General features: G+C 33.2%; 2 protein-coding genes across 2 annotated transcripts; one reads left to right on the forward strand and one right to left on the reverse strand.

Moving 5' to 3' along the window:
* The first annotated feature begins 8,120 nt into the window (after nt 1-8,120).
* LOC143069658 (E2F-associated phosphoprotein-like) lies at nt 8,121-18,796 on the forward strand. Its single transcript, XM_076244399.1, has 5 exons — nt 8,121-8,303; nt 10,574-10,764; nt 11,754-11,852; nt 12,724-12,937; nt 18,308-18,796. The coding sequence occupies exons 1-5, from the start codon at nt 8,230-8,232 to the stop codon at nt 18,555-18,557; spliced, it is 828 nt and encodes a 275-aa protein (XP_076100514.1). The 5' UTR covers nt 8,121-8,229; the 3' UTR covers nt 18,558-18,796.
* Nucleotides 15,273-17,496, reverse strand: LOC143069840 (uncharacterized). The gene is made up of 2 exons (XM_076244644.1): nt 17,490-17,496; nt 15,273-15,982 (listed from the first exon to the last, which is right to left on the reverse strand). The coding sequence occupies exons 1-2, from the start codon at nt 17,494-17,496 to the stop codon at nt 15,273-15,275; spliced, it is 717 nt and encodes a 238-aa protein (XP_076100759.1).
* Nucleotides 18,797-18,908: the final 112 nt, after the last annotated feature.

The raw sequence follows: 18,908 nt of genomic DNA on the forward strand, positions 1-18,908 counted from the left end.
GCATAGTGTGTCATTTCGGTATATTCACTCTGCGTTTGTTCTATCTTTCTTGCTCGCTGGTCCATTTGGTCTACTAGAGTTGTCATGTTTGATTTCAACTTCGAATGTTTAGACTCCAAGTCATCTAGCATGATTAGTTCTAACTTGTTTAAGTAACCCGCTATTGACTTCCACCGTCGCAATTGATCGGATTTCCTCAATGGCTTTTGTTTTCTTAGTATTGATGATACTGATCTGTTTCAAGTATTCTATGGCTGTATCTAAATTTTCCTTCAAATCCTTCAAATCTTGAGGAAAAAAATTAAAAAGTTGAACAGATGCAAATAACTTTACTTTGTTCAGGATATATGACAATGGTTTCATGTCTTCACATTGCTGGTGCCTATCTGTGATAAACTAGACACAGCAGGGACATGTATGGACAGAACAGTATTGGTCGAACTTCTTATTATGGTCTTTGCATTGACATCTTTGGTCCTTAGACAGTTTCGACTTGCTGTGATGTTTTAGCAGTCGTTGGCAAAAGAAAACCTCACATTATGTGCACCATGTGACTGCTGAGTTGGAGATTCCATCATCGTGGCAAATTGTACAAAGGTGCTTGACTTGTGAGGCCATTACTTTTTTTCTTAAATTCTGGAATATATGTAAAACAAAATCTCTTGATACAATAAATACGTTCGGTTATTTATAGTATACGTTGTGCTAACTAATTATGCTAATACTGAAGATTAATGGGTACTATAAATTGATGCTTTATGTCCCGATTTGTAAAGACCTAAATACTACAGTGATACATATTCAAGGCTATAACATATTTATCATATATATTCATGAAATAAAACTGTTCTATACATATGTCATACTTACAGCCAGACGTGTAAGCATTTACTTGAAGATATGTATCGAAGCAGGTTAACAAATTCAAACTTAAGTTTAACCAATGTTTCCAAAACAAATTCAGTTAATTATATAGGTGTTAAGGCTGACGGTTGGCTCACGGTGTTTCCATGAGAACTTTTTAACCGGTGTTTTCTATATTTTATATGTGTTACTCCTCCACACATAAACATGAGCGCCACGAAATAGCACAATAGTGTTTAAGGTGTAGTTTAACACCAATTCATAAATCAATCATGTAGTGTTACTGATGAAACGATGAGGGTCAAATCATATAGTGATGATTTTCAAGTTTGCGGATCTCTAATGGCCTAGAAATGAACTTTTTTTTGGTAATTTTATCCAAACAATTTATGAACCGTTTAGCAAATGTTTTTCAAATTTCAGTTCAAGACAAAAGTAATTAAAAAATTGACTCTTCATTACTGTAACAATAACCCTTATAAATGTAATAAAAGTGTCATCTTGATAGTTGTTTGGAGCTTGAAATGATTGTATAGCATATGCACTTTTTTTGTTTTTAAAATATGTCTATAAATATTTCTCGGTTTAGCTGTTTGATTTGTTGTGTTGTTGTCTCACTGGCATGAGATCCCCCGACATCTATTCCTTTCTTTTTATTTATAATAGACATTAGGGGAGAAAATACCTAAGAGGAGACAATAAAAGAATTCAATCACTAGTATATTACTTGAAAAATATTAAGGGTTTTATGTCATATCAATATTAAATGAGGGCTGTTTTATTGGCATATACAATAAATTTTCGGAAAAATTTACTCCTGTGAATCTTTTTAAATACGAACTGTCCAACCACGCTAAAAATGTTTTTTTTTCTAAAGATTTTTTTTATTGGAATAATGTATCGTTCAATTTCATGGAATGTTGCCCGAGTTTCATAAATAATGATTTTATGCTGTCATATGTACTTCAATTTAAAACTTTTGAACGTTGTCAGAATGTCAGAATGAGTAATAATTGATCAACGAGGATACATTCTCCGGCTCCTGTGTTTTCCATCACTGTGAAATTCTTTTTTTCAACAGAGATTCGTGGCGTGTTGTTTTGCAGTTGTCATGAAGTTTCTCACTCATTATGAAATTCAGTAATAAAATTAATTAGCAATTGAAGGATTTGAACATTCTTACCATAAGCATAGTTACAGCATATGAGTATAACAAAATCAAAGATATATATTTTGATTAGATTGATAAAGGACTTTGTACAGGGAGGTAAAATGTTTACTATCTGGGACACTTATGTTGAATTATTGATATAAATTCAAAAACTTGATTCATTGACTAATAGACACTATTTTTTGGCTCAAACACATTTACATAAAATGATTATGACATGATAAAATATAAACATTACAACAGAACAATTTATAATTATAAGAGAGTGACAGTGACTATCATATAGGCGGATTTAGGCGGCAGTCATAGGGTGCCCGGGCGGCAGTCATAAGTGCACGGTACCCGTTATTGAGTTATATATATATGGCAAATGCATATTCTGTTCCATTTATAACGTTGATGGGCCGTTACCCCTCTAATCTTGGATCTGCCTTTGAATATGAGGACAAACTTTAGATTTTTCTTAAATAGTTATAAACGTATTGTATTGTCACCCTCACACTTTGTCTGCAATCCCTCACACTGTCCTCTCAGCTGTCACACTCTCTACTACGGTCTCCTCTCACACTCTCTCCACTCTATCATCTCCTCTGACATTCTCTCCTATCACACACTCTCCTACACCCTCCTATCACACCCTACTATCACACTGTCCTCTAAGCTGTCACACTCTCTACTACGCTCTCCTCTCACACTCTATCATCTCCTCTGACATTCTCTCCTATCACACACTCTCCTACCACACCCTACTATCACACTGTCCTCTTAGCTATCACACTCTCTACTACGCTCTCCTCTCACACTCTCTCCACTCTATCATCTCCTCTGACATTCTCTCCTATCACACACTCTCCTACACCCTCCTATCACATCCTACTATCACACTCTCTACTACGCTCTCCTCTCACACTCTCTCCACTATCATCTCCTCTGACATTCTCTCCTATCACACACACTCTCCAACACCCTCCTATCACACTCTCATCTCACATACTCTCCTACACTGTACTATCACACGCCCACACTCTTACTATGTCCTAGCCTTTCACACACCCACACACACCCTCCAACACCCTCCTATCACACTCTATTCACTATGTCCTCCCCTCTCACACACTCTCCTATCACACACACACTTTGACACTCTCCACTCTTCTCACACTCACACACTCTGACACTGTTTCCACTCTTCTCACACACACACTCTCATAACACACAGTTTCGACGTGGCATTTAACCTACTTTACCCTTAACCACCATTACCCGTTACAAACTTCACCAACATACCCTTGACCCTCTCAACCTTTCGCATACCTGCCAGAAAATATCTCTAACTATGCTTACCCTTAACTATGCTTACCCTTAACAATGTTTACCCTTAACTATGCTTACCCTTTACAATGTTTACCCTTAACAATGTTTACCCCTAACTACCTAACCCTAGCTACCCTTACACCAAAAGTACACCTCATCATTTCCCCTACCCTACACGTCCCCAACTCCTCTCCCAGTCAATGCTCTGTATACGACTGTGCCCCATTCACATGAGAAATATCATTATGACAGAGATTCAAATTGGCTTTGACAGTTCAAGAGTTCTACTCCTTTAGGGCTGTAGACACCACAGTCCATCGGGGAGAACGCCACTGTCTACCATTGTCTGGGAAAGGTTGGTACTCGTCCCTTCAGTTAACCTTCATTAGGTAAGAATACAACACTAGATAAGAAAATCTATGCACTTTATTGCAATGAAAATGTCATACTTCACCGGTCTATTAACATTTTACAATTTGCAATATATACCTGTATGAAGAACCAACTTTTTTTGTTTTCATTCGCATATCACTTTATTAATATTCTTGACCTTTTTCATGTTCAGTTAACTAAAAAAAATCTAACATTTTGTTTGCACAAAAAATAGTAAATGAGATGAAATAAAGGGTGCTAACTGTGACAATCCTTAAGTCATTGTTAATATATAACGTAACAAATATAAGCTAATTAACAGATTGCACAATGTATGTAAAAATCATGTCACCTGTAATCAATGTAATCACTGAACTATAGAAATATCAACTGAACATAAATATCTTTAATTTTAATTTATATTATATGGTTTTTTATAATGAATTTAAAGTTGTTTTATATTTATTTTATTTATCTGAAAAAAAACTCTCAAAAACTCTGTTGAATAATCAGCCCTTATTGTTACCTATAATCTTTGATTGGCCCATTTGTTCATCCTATTTGTGATTCTTCAGTCATCTTTTGATTTACATATTTTTACTGTTGAATTCAACTGCACTTGGTTGTATTCTTTCTTTTTGTAATGCCTTTTTTATATAGACTTTTAATTCAGAATTATTCGTTGGATACCAATTTTCGTTGATTTTGTGGTTTCATGTAAACAACAAATTTAATGTTCAACACATTATCTATAGTTAAATATCCACGAAAAGAAATGAATTTACAGTTGTCAGGTTTGTGATTTTATCTGGTAGGTATTCCAAGCATTAAATAAAAATCATAATGATTACTTTATTATGATTTTTATCAATGATTGGAATTATTGGTTATAAGATATAAAGTTTTTATTTTTCAGCACCAGACAGAAACTCAGCTAACGTAAATGTTAAAGAATTTAAACTTTAACGGGAAATTAACTACGAGATAAAACGAAAAATCAAAACATGGTTTTCTTTGTTCCATCATGAATAAGAGTCAAATATTAAAATAATATTTCAATTTTTGCAGCCAGTTTGGTTCAGTTTTATCAAACTAAGATAAAAAAAAATCAATTTGAAATATCGCTGATGAATTGTTCACTTCCAAGTGAATAGTTCGACCTGATTGAAACAATCATGTTACCATCAATTTAAGTCCTTAGACTATGGATGGGTTACGCGTACATTTGACGTTTTCAGCTAACAAGAGGAAAAGAATGTCAACATTGAAAGTGAAACAAAGAGAAATCATTTGGTAGACTTATTCGATCCACAAAAACTCATTCATAATATTTATATATATATACAGCTAAAACGATGATTAAAATATTTTTGAGTCTATAATATGAAATCAAACAGACCTAGAAAATCACTAGGTAGAAAATTATAATTGCACGTTTTACCTAACTATATTTAAATTTATATCTGGTTACATGACTGTGGGTTGTAGTGGAGGTCATCTCGATGGTTAAATAGATTGCGTAAAGACTGAAATACACACAAAATGCTGATACATATTATTGACCCCATGCATCGTAAATGGTTTATCTTAGACTTTGTAGAATTTAGATAATTTAAATACGTTTTAGTATGTTATAAATCAAATAGAATTATTGTTTTTTTTAATTTGGATATCAATTTTAGTATGTTATAAATCAAATATAAGATTTTGAGTCAAATCGGTGAAAATGAATTTGACATGTTACGTACTTTTAACCGTAAAGGTTGAGCAAACTTTCTAAAAAAAATATGGCAAAACAACATAATAATGGAATTCTATGGAAACGAGCTTTTATTGATTACAAAAAATCCAGTTGTTTCAGAGGACAATATATTTTAAATAGTTTACGACGACAGACGACGGACGACGACGGACGGTCAAGCCCTTTGGTCTCCGGTGACCTAAAAAGGAAAGTTAACAATAAGAAACGAAAAATCGTCCATTTGTCTTAGATTTTTGTGTAGAGATTCCCGTGAAAAAAAATGTCGAAATCTAGGAAAGGACAGTTATTACTGTTCATGTTTGATTTATTTAGAGTAATTTCATTTTGGGTCTGCAGTATATTTAGAAAATTCTTGGCAATGATTATTTAGATAAAAAATATCATCATACTAAAGAACTGTCATCTTTTTTAAGCAACTGAACAAATGAAATTACTTATTCTTTTTAACACTTTAACAAATTATAAAATAGGAGTTAGTTACAGTTTATAACTAACAGGTGGAACTATTATAGCCGAAATGTGTAGTACTTTGCTGTTGAATGTAGGAAATACTACGTGCAAGCATTCATTTAACAATATAAAAGTTTTACGGAACGGGTTGTTGTCTCTTTGACACATTAACCATTTCCATTCTCAATTATATATATATATATATTTGAAAAATATAAAACAGAAAATGACAAAGAATCACATGACAAAACAGCTGATAGCGCTTTCAGCTGTTGTTACATCGACTATAAGAAATTGGTAACTGAATGTTGAAAAATATCACTTAGTAATACTTAACAAATAAATTTCTTTTAAAAAACAACTAGCATCTTGATGATATCAGTTTAACAGGTGCTCTTTTGTGCTTAAGATTTTTCATTAAAATTTTCTTTAATTTTTCAAAAGTTCTTTTCCCTTATATTCCAAGGTTTTTATGTTTGTGCTTCTTATATCCATGTATAATTCTTATTTCTATACACAATAATACAATAATTATTCAGTTATATTGCTGCATAATTATAAAAAAAAGAAGAAGATGTGGTATGATTGCCAATGAGATAACTGTCCACAAGAGACCAATATGACACAGACATTAACAACTATAGGTCACCGTACCGCCTTCAACAATGAGCAAAGTCCATACCGCATAGTCAGCTATATAAAAGGCCCCGATATGACAATCTAAAACAATTCAAACGAGAAAACTAAAACTAAAGCTACAATTATTTTCCAAAGAACACATAGAATAAGGGGAAATGAAAAAAAATTAATCTTAAACTGAAAAAACAAAAAATCAGTGCCACAATCGCTTAATTTATGGTCAGCTTTTGTTTTGAATCGGAGCTATTTACACAGAATGATTTGTTCTTAACAATATATTTGTATCTGCATTGGAAGTTCAAGTTTAGTGAACCAAAAATAGACTGGATATTTCAATTCGCCTTTTATGTACACAATTGCACGTAAAGGGCGACTTAATAAGTTCCATCGAAATTCAGTGATTTACAAAACAGTATAGTCTTGCAATAGCCTCTCGGAGAGAAAAAAAGAGTAAAAGCTTCTGAATTCTGTTGGGATCTTGAGATATTCTTTTAAATAAAAAGCTCGATAAAATGATTAACCAAAATATAAAAGCTTGCTATATAAACTAGCCAAAAATAAGTTTAATTCTATAAAACAAAACATCCAAATACAGGCAACAATAGTATACCGCTGTTCGAAACTCATAAATCGATTGAGAAAAAAACAAACAAATCCGGGTTACAAACTAAAACTGAGGGAAACGCATCAAATATAGGAGGAGAACAACGACACGTGAACATTAAAATGTTACACACACAGAAACGAACTAATCTATAATGGTCATTTTCCTGACTTGGTACAGGACATTTTAAGAAAAAAAAAATGGTGGGTTGAACCTGGTTTTGTGGCCAAGCCAAACCTCCCGCTTTTATGGCAATGTTAAATATAACAAGAAAATGACAACATTACATGACAGGAATACAATACAAATATATGTATATACAACTATCTTGTTTCGAAATGGAAAAAATGTACTCTATGTTAAAATCGACATTGGAGAAGTTCTCTGAAATATAAACTGCATGAAATCATCAATCCATAATGTCATTGGCAGACTTGATGAAAACAAATTAACAGGTATTATTGTTCAGTGTCCTAACTGGGACTATTATACTAATGATATACTATATATCTCAGGTTCAGAATATATCCATGTGTATTTGTTTTCTTTATTTTTTTTAACATAATTATTATTTTACTATTGCAGAAGTCTATGTTATGATGTTTAACACAATTTAATGAAAAATAAAACCGTTCAGTGTAATCCAACTCATGTATCTATAAAGTAAAACTGTGGTCAATAATGTATTACTAAGTTTTTCTATGATAGTTGGACTGAAATGACTTTATGTCTAGTTTTAACATTTTTTATGATATCGTCTAGCTATCTTTTTTTTAATTTGTCATTAGGCATGAATCATCAATTATACTCATCGTCGTCTCAATGTGCTATCAAAATTATTTATTTCGGAAAGCAAAAAACAGTCCGCATCTGTGAACGTATTACTTTATTTTTGTGGGAATCACTTAGGCGTTTATAATGGAGTGAAAATACATTTGCACATTAATTAACAGATTTACATTGAAGATACGATTTTGGGAAACAAATTGTATTTTGATTTTGCAGAAAAAAAAACAGAAATTGAAAAAAAGTTGTTATTGATATTGATTTGAAATGAATAGAATTACTGATAGGGACTACGACTACTATGACTTTGAAGATGACAGTGACCACGAGCCTTGCGATAGGTACTATCATACAGACATACGTAGTTAAAAATAAAAACTGTTATTTACAAATAATTTACATATATACAATGTTCAATGATATATGTTCTGATTTTTACTTTACATGGTGGAAAATAGGAAATGAATTGATACATCAAAACATTAAACTATATCCCCCTTTGCAAGAACAAAAATGTATCACAAATAATTTTAGTCCAAATAATTATGACGTCTTGAAAGGCTATTATAATTTTTTTCTTTGACGCCTTACTTCGACGTCATAATGCTGAAGCCGCCATTTTCGGTTGGACTTTGAGAGCATATTTTGCTCTCAACTTTGAGACCCAATTTAGCCATCAAATTTTCAATGAAGGCTAAAACAAAATGCATATATAAAAAATCTTACCTTTAATGTGTTTGTTTGTGCAAAATATTTCCAATTAATCCCTACAGAAATAATAATATAAGTAACAATTCCATCCGAGGCGGGAACATGTCGACTGCATTTTTTAAAACGTTTGTCTGATTTCTTTTTAGGAGATTATAAAATAACTTTTACACCAAACTCAGTAAAACCCGAATTTCCGGAACCATTGTTTTGCATTATCCGGAAATTCAGGTTGGTCAAAATGTACCGAGTTTGGTTCAAAAATATATTTTATACACCTAAAATGAAGCATCTTGAGGAGAAATCAGCTAAATGTTTTTATAAAGCAGTAAATTCCCTCTCAAAGTCCAATTGAATATATGAGTTTGGCGTTATGACGTCGAAGTTAGACGTCAAAGAAAAAAAAATATAATAGCCTTTCAAGACGTCATAATTATTTGGACTAAAATAATTTATGTCAATGTATACAGAATGTTTTGGACGGCCCACAGGGGTTTCATTATCTTTTATGTTGACTGGTACTTTCCACGTTTCTAGGTGGTATTTTTCAATTTATTCCATGAATATCTTATATAAAAATTCCTACATTTAGGCGGTACTTGTCAATAGCATAGGAGGGTAAAAGTACCGGGTACTGCCTCCTAATGAATGGCCTGGGCCCATACATGCATCCTATACATACGTCCTAGGCTTCTTCTTCTTCCAAGTACATGTAATGAACCAGATTCAATAACTGAATGTATTAGGTCCAGCGAAAACTTTGCGCAGTAGTTTTTTGTCTGGCCATACCAGTCACATTCTAGTTAAATTATATTATTCCTATCATCATTGTTACTGTTCTTTAGCTGATAAAAAGAGTCCTCTTCATTTCAAATCCGACTGATTAAACATGTTAAAGTTTTCTTATTGGCAATCATACCACACCTTCTTATTTGTTTATTGTCCATTTCTGGACGAGAAATTGCCTTCTCTTTTCATTTATTCCTTGTAAAGAATAAATCATATGATCAGCCAATGGTTATGTGATAAAATCAGAGGTAATTGAAATTTGCTTTCCTTTTTTTCACATGTTTCAAACACATATTTTATGTCAATAGATTGGATTTTTATTTCATGTTTCCAAATTTTGACTAGGTAATATATATGTATACATGTTATCATGGTAATAGTTGAACAGGCTACATGCACTTACTCTGTGGTAGTCATTTTTGTATTTGTCAAGTACACATGTAAGAGCAACCAAAAGAAGCAAAATCCATCGTACAATGGGTGCAAGTAAGGTAATCACTATTATGTTTCCTATACACAACAAAATTATTGGAAATACACAATGTAGCAGGTCATGACTTTGTACCGACAGATTAGAATGTGACAGGGTTAGGCAAGTGTGGATGTGCCAAACCCTCCTCTCACCTTGGACATGTTGGATAATGGTGTGACAACACAAGAACAGTAAAAATCGGTTGAAAATGTGTGGACTCATGATCATCATATTGACACAAAACACACAAAAAAAACTTACAAAAGGACTGTTCTAAGAGTTCTTGCAGTTTCTGAAAGCTTGCATCTTCAAAGCCAATAACAATTAATTTAAAAAAAAAAATTATGTGTCAAAGACTAAACTATCAATCACACACATCGTATTGATAAAGTGTAAAGATTTAGGACAAAGTCCAGAAGGTTTATGGTTCTCACCTTCACTTATAAAAACTGACCAAAAGGCAATAGTGCTTAAAGTGGATTAAATATCAACAAATCAGTCATCAATTAGTCAAAGTAAGACAAAACATGATCTTGGTCAATGCCATATTATTTTATAGAAGTATGATATATTATATATATAGATCTATGTTAGACCTTCATGTACAATGTATCCTTTAAAAATTATTTATTTTCTCACTAGTTCTGATGATGATATCGAGGTTATTTTACATGGAACACCTGAACAGAAGCGTAAATTACAGACAAAAGTCCAACAAAGACATGATTCTTCAAGTGAAGATGACTTTGAAAAGGAAATGAATAATGAACTTAACAAACATATTAAAGGACTGGTAAATGAAAGATCAAGTAATGTTGCAGAAACTGTTCAAGGTAAAGATTTATCAAGTAGAATTTTTATACGCCTGTCAAAATTTTGACGGGACATATTATGGTATACAAATGTCGTCCATCTGTCTGTCCAGTGTAAACTGTAAACATGTTGCAGCGTAACTTGAGAAAGATTTATCTTAATTTCATGAAACTTAATATAGTTGTTTCTTATGATGATCAAACGATCTGTAAACTTTTTGGTGAAAATAAGGTTAAAACTTTTTGAGTTACGGGACTTTGTAACTAAAACAGGGGTGTGTGTTTTTCACATTTCCCGCCATATCTCAAAAACAGTTTTTGCTCTTCTTAGTTATATCAATCTAAAGATCTTTTTACTTTTTGGTGATGATTCAAAATTTTATTATAGTAATAAAATTTTTGTAAAAGGGTTTTTTTCACATGTTGCACCGTATGTCAGAACTATTGCATAAAAATTCACATACAAGATGACAGGTGAATCATGCGCTCATGGCACAGCTGTTTATTTATTAAAGATATAAATGAAACGAAATAATGTACAAGAAAGGGCTAATGAAGGTTGCCATGCCCTCAGGTCAAGTTGATTTTCAGAGAAATTTATTGTTTATTGATGCTTTCAAATAATAATCGTACATCAATATATGGCTTACCAACCTTTAGACTCATCATATCCAAGGAAGTTTAGTTCAAAAATATGTCTTGTCCACATGGCAGCAGATACATGTACATGTATCAGTGGCAATCCGAGGTGGTTTCCAGGGGTTGATACCCCCCCCCCCCCCTTTTCCCCTTTTATCTTGGGTTGGGGAACCCCCTTTTAAAAATGATTGGATCAGCCCTGGGATATCAAAGATTTATACTATACTTGTCATATGATTTAATTGCACTTTAATATTGAAATATTCATTCATTCATAGAACATCAGACCGAATACAATTTGGATTCATTGTTCCTTCATCAGGGTTTACACTAAAAAGCAAATCAATGGGAATATCTTGTTGTCATTTTAGGTAGTAGCAAAGCTCAAGACCAAGAGAAACCTACAGAACTACAACAATTTTATGATGATATTTATTACGATTCAGAAGAAGAGGAAATGGTTTTACAAGGTACTGAAAAAATGGCAATATGAATCTTAACATACCAGTTTACCACAATTTTCACTAAAAACATTTTAAATGAACTTTGGGACAACTTACCAAAAATACAACTACACTGCCTAATCTGTTATCCAGAAATGGAATTTCAATGTTATTTTTTATTCTTAACTACTAATTCAGAAATTTTTGCAATTTTTTTATGCCCCACCTAGGATAGTAGTGTGTCCGTTCTTTCGTTTGTTCGTCTGTCTGTCCGGCTTCAGGTTAAAGTTTTTGGTCAAGGTAGTTTTTGATGAAGTTGAAGTCCAATCAACTTGAAACTTAGTACACATGTTGCTTATGATATGATCTTTCTAATTTTAAAGCCAAATTAGACTTTTGACCCCTATTTCATTTGCAACTGAACATAGAAAATGAAAGTGTGAGTTTCAGGTTCAAGTTTTTGGTCAAGGTAGTTTTTGATGAAGTTGAAGTCCAATCAACTTGAAACTTAGTACACATGTTCCCTATGGTATGATCTTTCTAAAAATTCCAATTTAGGGTTTTTACCCAATTTCATGGTCCATTGAACATGGAAAATGATAGTGCGAGTGGGGCATTCGTGTACTTTGGACACATTCTTGTTTAATATTGCAAAGATTGTGACATTAAGTTTAAGTTTTTACAAAACATGAAAATTCCTGATTTTGATTTCTTTTTACTAAATAGCCTTATTTATAGCAGCACTTCCTGAAATTTTAATAATTGAGATAACTTTTTGTTAAATTATTCAACATAAACAATGAAAGAGCTCAAAGATGTCTGAAGTTAAACATAATTTGTGTCAGTAAAAATTTCATACTACATCTAAAGATTTCATAAATATTAAAACTTTTTGCAGGTGATGAACGTGTCAAAAGAAGACAACCTGTTCAAAGCAATGATGACTTATTGTACGATCCTGACCTAGATGAAGAAGACCAGCGATGGGTTGATGCTGAACGACAAGCTTATCAGCTGCCTGTACCCTCAGGATCCAAATCAAAACGTCAAAACAGTGATGCAGTTTTAAACTGTCCCGCTTGTATGACATTACTGTGTCTTGATTGTCAGGGGTAAGCTACTTAAAAAAAATGTATTACTTGGTCACGTTACCTAATGTGATGTGGCCTAACAGATGGTAGACCTGGGTAAAGATAGATGAATTTTGCATCATTAATGTGTAACATTTGTACTTTGTAAGATGTAATTCATCGATGCCTTTTAATCATCAAACATTACATGTACACTGCATGTACATGTATGTTTCATTTGAATTGGTAATTTTGATTTGTTTGCAACAATCATGAAGCACTCAATATCAAATTTTATCTTTTTGAAATACAGCAGTTATGACCATTGTGACAATGTCAGATAATGCATAAAAATACAAAAGTAAAGATTGATAAAACTTCATGGTTGTAGCATAAAAAAGTAGTTAGGGCAACGTCGGCAGTTTTCGACCACTTAACGGTAAATTCGATTGTGACGTCAGAGAAAAAACAATGGTCATCTTCACGTTACAAGTGAACATCTTTACATATTGGACATTATGTTCGTCGAAGAAACAATACTTAATTTTTGATAATTGCATTAGTAATGACTATTTTGACGTTGTTAAATATTCGGGTATTTTCGACCATGTTCGGGTATTTTCGACCACGGTCGGACATTTTCGACCACTTTCTAATTTCCTTCTGTCATATCACTGATAACATTATATTATGGTTCGACCCCAGAATCAATTGTTCATGAAGTGTTTAATTGATAATTATTTTGCCATCGTAAGTGGAGATAAACGGTCATTTAACTTCTCAAAGTGATACCGTTTCGGTATTCGCACAAACGTTACAAGTTTTGATCAGCAACTGATATTATTCAGGCATGCAGGCTTAAAAAGAAATCAATGTTGTGTTTCTGAAAATTTCGAATTACCTGTTTTAAGCGGATTTCACAAGAAAAAATGAACCTCTACAACTGCTTGCACGGGGCTTGTGAATACTTGTGCGAATTTAAATTAATTGTCGTGACCTGTATTGCTAAGATCACATTGTCAGATGAATAAAGTAAGTGTTTCTTTGTGTGAATAATTATAGTGGTGCACGTGATATTGTTCATTCAGATACCAAAGGGACAATTAAACTAAAAAAATACGACGACAGTCCACACATACCCAACACAGAAAACTAAGAGTGAGCAACACAAACCCCACGAAAAAATAAAGACTGGGCATCACTAACCCTACAAAAACTAAAGATTGTGCAACACGAAACCCACAAAAAACTAGACTGTGCAACACGAACCCCACAAAAACATAAGACTGCAACACAAATCCCACAAAAAACTAAAGATTGATCAACACGAGCCCCACAAAAAACTAGACTGCAACAAGAACCACACAAAAAACTACCGAAAATAACAACAGATAATGCATCACAGTATACATGTAGCAATATTATTTCTTTTAAATCATTGCACTGTAGTAATAAATATATAGAATTTGTAACAAGTCATACATTCATTTTGAAAATTTTGTCACAAAATATATCTGACGGTTTTTAGAGGCAATCATCACACTCATATGGAAAGCTAACGATGTCGTCAATATGCACACAAGAAAAGTCAACACCAGAGCATTTTGCATGATAAAAGGAGGAGCAAATCTCGCAACATATATAAACATCGTCTGTTTCAAGTAATTTATAAACACTTGGAACAAAGCCTGGAAGTAGTCGATTTCTCCGATTTCTTTTGTTTTTTGGATAATTTACGTTTCTTATTTTCTTCCATTCTTTTCTTTTTCTCGTTTTTTTTCTCTTTCTTTTTAGCATTTTCCTCTTCCTTTAGTTTGCGTTTTAATTCTCTATCAATCTTACGTTTTTCTTTCATTTCCTGTTCATCTTCTTTCTGCTGTTTTCTATTCTCTAAAATTTTTATCATTTCCGATCCCGATACGGCTTTTGGTAGTACAGTGCGAGTTTTCTTTTTCTTGAGAGTCTTTTGTTCACTTGGAGTAACAAGTAGGAGTTCAAAAGATGATGAAGGTGCTTTTTCACACGTTTGTTTTCGTCTTTGTGTGGTGTTACATTGACATTGCATGGAGTAACTTGTATGATGGTTTCTGGATAAAGACAAGGAGGCTGATCATGCAATTCTTCAACTATTGTATGTGATGTTTCACATGAGACAGAGTCAACAATTTCAGATGGCATTAAAGCAATTTCTGTATCCGCCTCATCAGCAATTTGTACGGGTTCTTGATCTAGATTGTATATCCCAGAACTATTGGTAACTGGACGACTATCAACCTGGGCATCTTTACAATTCATATCGTCGTCATTACCGAGATCCTGGTCTGGTTTTGCCCTGGCAAATACTTCAGATGGCTCAACTTTAGATTTATCTACACTTTCAACTGAAAATGGATAAATCCCATGCAGTATGACGGAAACCTTTAATTGCTACATCAACTGTTGTTCCTTTTGCCCACGCCGACTTAAATACAGAAGCAAAGGTACCTTTTGTGACAAATTCACCCGGATTTTTGAACTGGTAATCTCTCACTGAATCTCTCCAGTGCTTCTTCAAAGGCCCAAACAGAGTAACATCACAAGGCTGTAATATATGACTTGCATGTTCGAGCAAACAGTACAATATAACATTCTCAGACTTACAAAGCTGAGCTGTTTCCAGACTAATATGGCTAGTATGTCCATCCACCAGCAAAATAACCGGTAGCTTTACTTTTCGGTCCTTTATGGCAGTAATAAAATGATCACGCACCCAGGTGTAAAATAGTTCGGAATCCATCCAACCAGTCTTTGTCCGACCAAGTACTACTTCAGTGAAACCTTCTAGTGGATTAAACCGGAAACGCTCCCCTGGAAATACAAGCATAGGTGGTAAGTAGTGTGCTGTTGCACTCATACATGCAAGAACTGTTATCTGTGATTTTTCAGCTGAACATGTTGAATACACATTCTTACTGCCTTTAGCAGCCAACATTTTACCAGATTTTGGATCTTGCGGAAAACCACTTTCATCTGCGTTATATATGCGGGAAGCATCTTTCAATATATTTATTCCCTCTTCATAATTTTCCGTTAGGTACTTTGCAAAATCTTCAAACCATCATTTTATTTTTTGCCAAGATATAACTGCGCGTTCCTTACCAAGTTTCTGCGGAGTTCGAGTAGAAATCTCAGGATGGCGTTTCATGAAAGCATATAACCAATGTTGTGCCGACGCGATGATACATGTATTTTATGACTTCATTGAAACTTAATCCAGGCGTTAAGGATTTACAAACGAGACGAAATGGGGTTAAATGGAAATCACTTATACTTGAAGATATCCTGTTTTTATCGCTTTTTAAATGTATCTATTTCATGTATCAATACGATTTTATTTTGCACATGTACATACAAATTTAGTAGACCCGGTCATTTTGCATTTCCAGACAAGTTAAATGAAGGAAATGATCATATACAGTATATTTGGAATGTTACGGGACAAAGATGAAGCAAATAAAACAGACCGAAAAAAAACCAACCTGTAGCAACTGAGGCATTAAATTAAATACAAATATGATTACACACTTTCGAAAATACTAATATAATATAAACAAACAATGTGGAGAGTTGTCTCATTGGCACTCATACCACACCTTCTTAATTATATTAATACATGTACATTTTTAGAGTAAAAAAAGTGAACAAAAACATTTAAATTTTAACAACCTGGAAGGTGACCCACGAGAAAAACAAACACAACAGAGAAAACAGGTAGGAGTTGGTGGACATGGGGTCCCTGGGATAAGGGAGGCGATAATCGGGAGTAACTGGGAGTAAAATAAGGGGGTCGGGTTAAGGGGAATGAGAACAGGGAGTAAAGGGGAGGGATTGTTAGCTCAAGTTGATATTAAAAGAAGGGAAGTGGTGATTGCTACCCCTTGTCAAACCCCTCCCGTCCACCCTCTTTTAGGGAGTATTTTATAAACGTCTTCGGGTTTTCTATTGACACGTAGACAAATTGCTTTGATTTCGCGGAGGAAAAAAAATAAGTTTGGACTAAAAAATATCCTTCAAAAACAGACTGCATTTTGATCTTGTTGCTCATACAAAGTTTTGATTTTATTATTTTCAGCTAGTAAAAAAAATTACAATCACAGTGTATTCGACATTCCAATTGCGATAACATTGTCCTTCTGACTATGACATTGTCTATACAAGGTGCCCGATTTCGTTACGTCATTCATATTGTGACGTCACTGTAGCCTTGAAAAGCGTAAACAAAGCGTCCATAGTAACACAAAATATACAAGACTGGTCGAAAATAGGCGAAATACGTGTGAAAGGGATATAAGTTGATTATCGGCAAAATATTTTTTAAAATGCGTCTGATTTATTCATTTATGTGTTCATTTTTATTCCCAGGAATTTAGCGAACAGTGTCATTAGGTTTTCATGCTTGAACAGTAGGTGTTTTTTACTGAAATCATTTGTTGAAAGACAGATATTTTTTAACACATGACGTAATACTTGTTTTTATCATGGCGAGATTTTCCACGACAACCGTTACAAATTATGTAACTTACTTCTTCTTTCCGTGAATTGCAGCTAACCTAACCTTCCATGACAAATATTTAGTTCTGCAGATCTGCACGCGGAAAGGGTGCGGAAACAACGCCTCGCGTGCATGAAATCGCTCCCGAAATGTTCGGTGGTCGAAAACTGCCTCTGGTCGAAAATACCCGACAGTACTCTATAAGAGTTGAATGTTTCTTTTTATAAATTTATATGGTTGTAAAAGCTTTGATCATGCATACCTTTTTATGCTTCGGTCAATTCTTTGAACCCAATTTACATTATAAAAAGAAGAATAAAACAATCTATGTTACCTTAGTTACTTAGAAGCTGAGAAGAATACAATTTAAAAAATTTAAATGAATGATACAAAAATGTAGTGTAGTGATTTATGAAAGTACCAGTAATGTCCCTTTATTTGCCAACAACATTTTAAAATCAGCCTCCTTTCAAATGTCTATAAATTAGGAGAAAAATAAATATATACTGTATAAATGTATGTACATGATGAATTTGTACATGTATCCATAACACTGTTTTTTTTATAGTGTTTCTTGATATTGTGATGCAATGTAACTTGAAATGACAGAATTGTCTGATTTCAAACCATATTAAACTGTGCAGGCTATGGTTTATTTTTTTGTTTTCAATTGCAATACATTGACTTTTTAATTTTTGAAATGTTACAATTTCTATATCAGGAATCTCTATTTATTTTTGAGTGGAGCAAAACATATTATATGATTTGTTAGTGTTAACACTGAAAAGTCGGTCCCATTTGTAACTGTTAGACAATAAAAAGAGGGATACATGATTTATTAACTAAAAAATAAGACTTTAATTATTTCAATTATCTTTTAGGCATGATGTTTATGAAAACCAGTACAGAGCTATGTTTGTTAAGAACTGTCGTGTCGATACATCAGAATTATTAAAACAGCCGTTACAGAAGAAAAAACGTAAAAAAAAACAGAAGACATTGGACACTACAAATAATGAAACAGAGGACAATTTTCATCCTGTTAAGTGTACAGAATGTTCAACGGTAGTTGGAGTATTTGACAATGATGAAGTCTATCATTTCTTTAATGTACTAGCTAGTCATACATGAAATCCAATTCTTTGCAGAATTTTAGTGCATTTTATGTATTGTATAAACATTTTCATGAGTCTCCATCAGAAGTTTGTACATTGGTGAATGATGTCCTTATCAATGAATATCACTATAACATCATTTTGTTTTTTGGTTTTCTAACAGTGAATATAAAACCATAATCCTTAGACACTTTAATCGACTTGAAAAATGAAAGATACATGTATACAAGAATAATAAACTGTGTTTATTTAGAAGTGATTGCCTGTTGATGTGGATTCATGTGCTGATAAAGACTCATAAAGACCATTATGAATGATGTAAAGTCATATGATCCTTCAAACATGATTAAAAAAAATAAATATGTTT

This window comes from Mytilus galloprovincialis, chromosome 3, assembly GCF_965363235.1.
Source record: "Mytilus galloprovincialis chromosome 3, xbMytGall1.hap1.1, whole genome shotgun sequence".
Lineage (NCBI taxonomy): Eukaryota > Metazoa > Mollusca > Bivalvia > Mytilida > Mytilidae > Mytilus > Mytilus galloprovincialis.

Bases quoted from the DNA above. Each gene is read 5' to 3' on its own strand.
- LOC143069658 (XM_076244399.1), top strand. From the start codon at position 8,230: ATGAATAGAATTACTGATAGGGACTACGACTACTATGACTTTGAAGAT. The intron at 10,765-11,753 runs GTAAAGATTTAT...TTGTCATTTTAG, and splicing joins TGTTGCAGAAACTGTTCAAG to GTAGTAGCAAAGCTCAAGAC. The intron at 12,938-18,307 runs GTAAGCTACTTA...ATTATCTTTTAG, and splicing joins CTGTGTCTTGATTGTCAGGG to GCATGATGTTTATGAAAACC.